At 39.9% G+C, this 5831-nt stretch overlaps 2 protein-coding genes across 2 annotated transcripts; one reads left to right on the top strand and one right to left on the bottom strand.

The window, feature by feature from the left end:
- Window positions 1-282: 282 nt before the first annotated feature.
- On the top strand, window positions 283-2127 carry LOC128869341 (putative nuclease HARBI1). Its single transcript, XM_054111877.1, has 4 exons — window positions 283-746; window positions 804-950; window positions 1195-1339; window positions 1413-2127. The coding sequence occupies exons 1-4, from the start codon at window positions 519-521 to the stop codon at window positions 1781-1783; spliced, it is 891 nt and encodes a 296-aa protein (XP_053967852.1). The 5' UTR covers window positions 283-518; the 3' UTR covers window positions 1784-2127.
- A 71-nt stretch (window positions 2128-2198) lies between these two features.
- LOC128870287 (uncharacterized) lies at window positions 2199-3375 on the bottom strand. Its single transcript, XM_054112890.1, has 6 exons — window positions 3368-3375; window positions 3058-3265; window positions 2809-2997; window positions 2527-2751; window positions 2395-2457; window positions 2199-2333 (listed from the first exon to the last, which is right to left on the bottom strand). The coding sequence occupies exons 1-6, from the start codon at window positions 3373-3375 to the stop codon at window positions 2199-2201; spliced, it is 828 nt and encodes a 275-aa protein (XP_053968865.1).
- Between the last annotated feature and the right edge of the window lie 2456 nt (window positions 3376-5831).

Genomic DNA, 5831 nt, shown 5'->3' with positions numbered 1-5831 from the left:
TCTGTTATTTTCGATTGTTTGACACTTTTCTATTTTCTTTTCTATTTCTATAGTTTTTCTATTTCATTTTCCAAAATAATAAGGCTATCAAAGACACTGTCTTGAATATCATTTGTTGAAAGAAAATGTGTTAATCGATGAAGTAACGCTATGGCCTGTTAAAGTTTCATCTCCATCGGCGTCATCATCATCCTCGTCCCTTTCATTACTGACATACAAAACTTCTTTCAAAATGTCGTTATCTGTTACCATACCAGTGGTGCGATTCACTAACACATTTTATCGATATTCGCTTTGTTATCTTTCCTTAACCACAATTTTTACGATTTTGCTATTCAGTAACCCATTTCATTACGAAAATCGACAAGACAAAATCAGCTGTTTGGTTAACCTGTCGATTATCGCGAACTAAACGACAATAATTTTGGTGTTGTTAAATCAAACGTTAAAGAAGATTTAGTGATTTTAATCAAAACTGTGAAATTAGATGAAAAAAAACTTATTTAAAAAGCGTGAGTATGGCGTTTGAGTATTTGGCTTACGATTTATCGCGTGGAGAGGAGGAAGTGAGCCCTCAAATAGTTGATCGAAGTTTGCTCCGGCATGTGGACAATCCTTTCGATTTGGATGCAGGGGAGTTCCAGAAGTTATTCCGTTTAACTCCAGACTTGACTGAGGAAGTAGTTTCGCAGCTTGACAGTCATCTTAGAGGTTCCAGAATAACAGCGATTTCGACTGAAAAACAGGTAAATTTGGTAACATTCAAGCTAATTCAGTTCTAAATTCTGCCCTTATACAACTAGGTTCTAGCTGCACTGCGATTTTTTGCAACCGGGTGTTATCAACGACCCGTAGGTGAGCAATGGGGAATATCTATGAGCCAGTCGTCCGTTAGCCGTAGCATTCATCGGGTAACAGCTGCAATCAACAGCTCCATGTTTTGCGCAAAGGTGAGATTTCCCATGACCCAAGTGGAGCGGCAAGCGGCAAAAGAAATTTTTGCTTCAGCAACCTCCCCGTTTGTGGGAGGTACCATTGGAGCTATCGATTGTACGCACGTGTCAATTTTGGCCCCGAAACGTCATGAAGAAGCGTATGTCAACCACCACGGCTACCATTCGCTTAATGTCCAAATGATAACAACATAATTTGTAAAGTATTCAAGAATCAAGATTCCCTTTTAATGTTTTACAGATATGTGATCCTACCCTTAAAATTTTAAACGTAAATGCCAAATTTCCGGGAGCACGGCACGATTCATACATTTGGAGTTCCTCTGCGGTGCGAATGGTTATGCAACGGAATTTTGAAATTGGAAACCATAACTTGTTTTTGATTGGTAGGCTTTTTAATCTATTAATAAATATATTTAAATAAAAATAAGGGAATTAAAAATCAAAAATTCTCTGCAGGTGATTCCGGGTACCCTTTGGAGCCTTGGCTGATGACTCCTCTAACAAACCAACCGGAAGGTACTCCGAAATTCTTGTACAATGAGGCATTGTGCAAAGCTCGTAACCCAGTTGAGAGACTTTTTGGTGTTCTTAAGGCAACGTGGCGGTGCTTGTCTCAACAAAGGACACTCTTGTACGATCCAGGATTTACTGGACAAGTAGTTAACGCGTGCTCAGTTTTACATAATATTCGTTTAAGAGAAGGAATATACCAGACCGAAAATGAATTCACAGAGCCCAGAACAAACGACATTTTTGTAAACCAAGATGCACCATCCTCAACAGCAAAGCGCATCCAAGACCGACTGATTGCTAATTTTTTTACTTAAATACTATTTTCACTCATAATCATTCCGCATACATATCTATGTGAACACTCGGGTATAAAAAGTTAAAACATTTTCATATTTATTGTTAAAACCTTTTATTGAACAAAATTACATGCAGATTCAATAAAAACAATTCAGTCTTTAACTTCAGTTTACATACAGTTTTAGGTTACAGGCACATAAATCTATTTATGTATATAGGTATGCATAAGCGTATGTACACATGGTTTATAAATTCAAAGGTCAGTCTATTTGTAAAAACGAAAACAATACATTCTAATTCATTTAATTAATGTTACTTAACATTACCACAGCTTGTTTACTTATAAAATTCAAATAAAAAGTAACTTCAGGTACTAAAATAAACATTTGGTATATGTGCACATAAAAAGGAACTGCGGAATTGGTTTCTAATCTACATACGATATATTGCATTCGTTAGATTGTTGAATGCTTCTGCGGTAGCGCTTAATCCATTCCCCAATACGGCTATTGCCTCCGCCATCATTTTATTAGCCTGAGCAATTGCAGAGCTGCTTTCGGCTAAGATCTATTAAAAATTGGAAGAACGATTAATAAAATGCCACTTTTATGTGTTGAAAATAAATTACCTTTAAAGCATCTGCTTGTTGTTTCGCGACTTCTACTGTTTCTATACTCGACTGGGCTAGCATCTATTAAAAAACAATCACCAATGGAAAAACATAATAAAATTATTTTACATTAAGTTCAAAAGAAATTACCTTTAGTGCATCTGCCTGTTTTTCTGCTATTTCCAAAAATTTCTTCCGAGCATTACCGTCTTCTTCCATGCGCTTTCTTTTCAAGCTCGCCCGTGGTGTTCTCCTGTCTGAGATATGGGAATTACCTGACCTCAGCGTGAAATTCTCTGCCAGTGGCGTCCGTAAAGGCGACGGGGCTTCCGAAATCACCCTTTCATCTTCCACTTCGATACCCATTTGGATTACCTACAAATTTACACACCAGTAAGTTACACTTTAAAACATACACTTCATGCAATTTACCTCCTCCAGTGGAATATTTTCAGGGGTTGAATCGTGGCCCTTCATATACTCCTCCCCTATAAGAGCAGACACCCGCCTCTCGAATTCCGTTAGGGGCTCCTCGCTGATTGGCCTGTTCCCAGTTAAAGCTTGTTGCCTTCGCCGATTCCGTGCTTTAATGCTGGTGCGGCTTTTTAAGTCCCGCCATACCTTTTTAGGGGAATGATTAACATCTCTCTACTTTTAAGTAATAACACAATATTTTCTTACCGTTTGCCATTGATTCACCGTCTTCACTGCTCCACCCAGACTATTTAATTTTGCTGCTAGCTCGCTCCACTTTTTGTCGCACTCGTACTTACCATGGAGGCTGTGGAACCTAGATCCTGCTAGACCCGGGACTTCCATTAGGTAGTCAAGCAGGCGATTTAGCTGCTCGGATGTGGCACGGCTTCTTTTGGTAGCTGTCGATGTAATCCTAAAGCCAAATACAAAAATTATTAATAAAACAATAAATTGAAATAAACAGTTATTTTATTGTACTTACTTTGTACATATATTATTGTTAAAAAACACTCACAATTGCATTTAACAGTTTGGCGTCTATATTTTTTTGTTTCTCTTCTTCATGTTATTCGCTCATTCTGACATTTAATTTGACAAAGATGCCACTCTCTATCAGTTTGAATAAATAGAAGAAAACAGCTGTTCAGTGTTAGTTAACATAAGTTAGTGAATAGCACAATCGACAGTGCAATCGACAAATACTGAAGAGAAAAATAACAATTGTCGAATCGATAAGAGTTAGTGAATCGCACTACAGTTATAGAAATGTCATTGTCAACGTTAAAATATTCCTCGAAAGATCCGGCAATTTCAGAGTATTCAGATATAGCTTCCCACAAATAATCCATGTTTCATTGACTATCTTCTAAATAATCATCGTTTAATGTTTTATTGAAACCACAAGCACGGAAGCAGTTTTAAATGCACGAACTGCTTACATTTTTCCAAGCTTTGCAAGCAATTTGTGTAGCTGTTCATATTGTGCAACTAAACTTTTTCTTTTGATCAATACTGTTAACTAGATTAATAACCATTTCCTTGCGGTGTAAGGATTTAAAATCTTGTATAATGCCCATGTCAGGGGGTGCAGCTTGGATGTGGTGTTAGGTGGCAAAAACTCAATCTTTACGTGGCTCAGATGAGAATTTACGCTATGCGCCGTACAGTTGCCTCAAAAAAACAATATCATTCGATTCTTAGCTGCCATGGTGTCTTTTAATATTTGAAGCCATTCGTTAAAAATTATTGATGTCATCCAGGCCTTCTTGTTGTGCCGATAATGCACTGGAAAGTAAGAAATGTTTTTAAAGCACCTTAGTTTTGCTGACTGCCCAATAGGCAAGGGCTTAATTTTTCCAAGCCATCCATGTTTACGCAAAATATCAAAGTCACTCTTTCCTTACTGTGCTTGCCCCCATGACATTTTTCATTTTTAAAGCAGAAGGTTCGATCTGGTAGACACTTATAAAGCAACCCAGTTTCATCTGCATTAAATATATCCTTATCTTCGTAGTTTTTAATCAGGTCACTCAACTCTTCCTTCCTGTCAGAACAAACGCCTTCAGTAACAAACGCACTTTCGCCGCACATTTTTTTTAAGATGATATTGTTTCGTTGTTTAAAACGATCTAGCCAATCACTGCTTGCCTTAAAATCTTTTATGTTCATAGCTCTGGCAAAAAATAAAGCTTTTTCTTTTAATATGCATTTCAGCATGTTTCCGACGTTTCTGTATTTTTTTTTGCTTGTTTTTGTTTTTTTTTTTTGTCGCGACAACTAGCAAGTGCAGCACTCAGACATTAATTAAGTCTATTGTACTACACTTGGATTCCCTTTTAATTTTCTTTAAATTTACCCGATCTCCGAAGAAATCTGAGTAGATCTTGTGGTGCCAAGGAGTCAAGATGGTCGCTTCTTAACACATCATTGCCAAAGACCTCAAACCTGATTCGAGCGAAGGTGGGGCACAGGAAGTGGTCCGCTGTCTCATCCTCCTCTTCCCAAGCTAGGAAGAGTACACTGTCTGAGATGCCCAACCTTTCCATGTGCTTCGCCCACAGAAAGTGGCCCGTCATCAGTCCAACCAGCCGTCTGCACTCCCCTCTGCTTAATGACAGAAAGGTTTGTGACAGTCGATCGGACATGACAGGCAGCTTCAGTTTAGTCCGTCTGCAACCTCTTTCAGCCTGCCAAGCTCGCTTGTGGGTGGTAGTTACCCATTTGCTAACCGTGGCTGTGATGGCCGCAGAGGGGAGTGGTAAAACGGGCTCTGAGGCCAACTTCTTTGGCTTAAGGAGTCAGAGGTCTCGTTACCCGCGATACCCACGTGTCCCGGGACCAATGTTAGCATCAGGATATTATGTCTACCGACATAGTTCAGCCTGAATTTATAGGACTTGACTACCCCTGATGTGGTTGGAGGGCTGTCTAAGGCCATAAGCGCAGCTTCGCTGTCGCTGCAGACACATATAGATCTGCCTCTCCATCGTTTTTCCACAACAAAGTTCATCGCTTCTTGAACTGCATACATCTCCGCTTGAAACACAGATGCATGCATTCCAAGAGCAAAGTGCAGTTTTGTCCCGGTGGATTCCACGTAGACTCCAGAGCCGGAGCCATGCTCGGTCGTGGAGTCATCCGTAAAAATGCGAAAACAGTGTTTGTCGGGCTCATTTTCTGAGCCTTCCAGGACTGAGCCTCTGGTAGCACTACACTGTATCTCTTTTCAAGGGCGACTCTTGATGTCATGGAGTCAATGGGCATGGAGAGAATCGTTGGATCGATGCCCATGCCTTTTCTGTGTTCCAATGCCGTACAAGGGCCGTACCAGTTCCCGCTGTGTTTCAGTCTGCAGATGGCCTTCAAGGCCTCTCCTTGGATGAAAGCATCAAGTGGTGGTAAACCAATCAGAGCATCTAGTGCCGGGCCTGAAGTAGTCGGAAAAGCTCCGGTGCAACAGATGGCCACAGTGCGCTGTA

Source organism: Anastrepha ludens, chromosome X (assembly GCF_028408465.1).
Source record: "Anastrepha ludens isolate Willacy chromosome X, idAnaLude1.1, whole genome shotgun sequence".
Lineage (NCBI taxonomy): Eukaryota > Metazoa > Arthropoda > Insecta > Diptera > Tephritidae > Anastrepha > Anastrepha ludens.
Note: the sequence above shows the minus strand (reverse complement) of the source record. Positions and strands in the feature narration are given on the sequence as shown.

Excerpts from the sequence above, each read along its gene's own strand:
- LOC128869341 (XM_054111877.1), top strand. The coding sequence starts at position 519 with ATGGCGTTTGAGTATTTGGCTTACGATTTATCGCGTGGAGAGGAGGAA. Across the intron at positions 747-803 it reads CGATTTCGACTGAAAAACAG|GTTCTAGCTGCACTGCGATT; the intron begins GTAAATTTGGTA and ends TTATACAACTAG. Across the intron at positions 1,340-1,412 it reads CCATAACTTGTTTTTGATTG|GTGATTCCGGGTACCCTTTG; the intron begins GTAGGCTTTTTA and ends AATTCTCTGCAG.
- LOC128870287 (XM_054112890.1), bottom strand. Across the intron at positions 2,998-3,057 it reads CGGTGAATCAATGGCAAACG|GTATGGCGGGACTTAAAAAG; the intron begins GTAAGAAAATAT and ends TCCCCTAAAAAG. Across the intron at positions 2,334-2,394 it reads AACAAGCAGATGCTTTAAAG|ATCTTAGCCGAAAGCAGCTC; the intron begins GTAATTTATTTT and ends AATTTTTAATAG.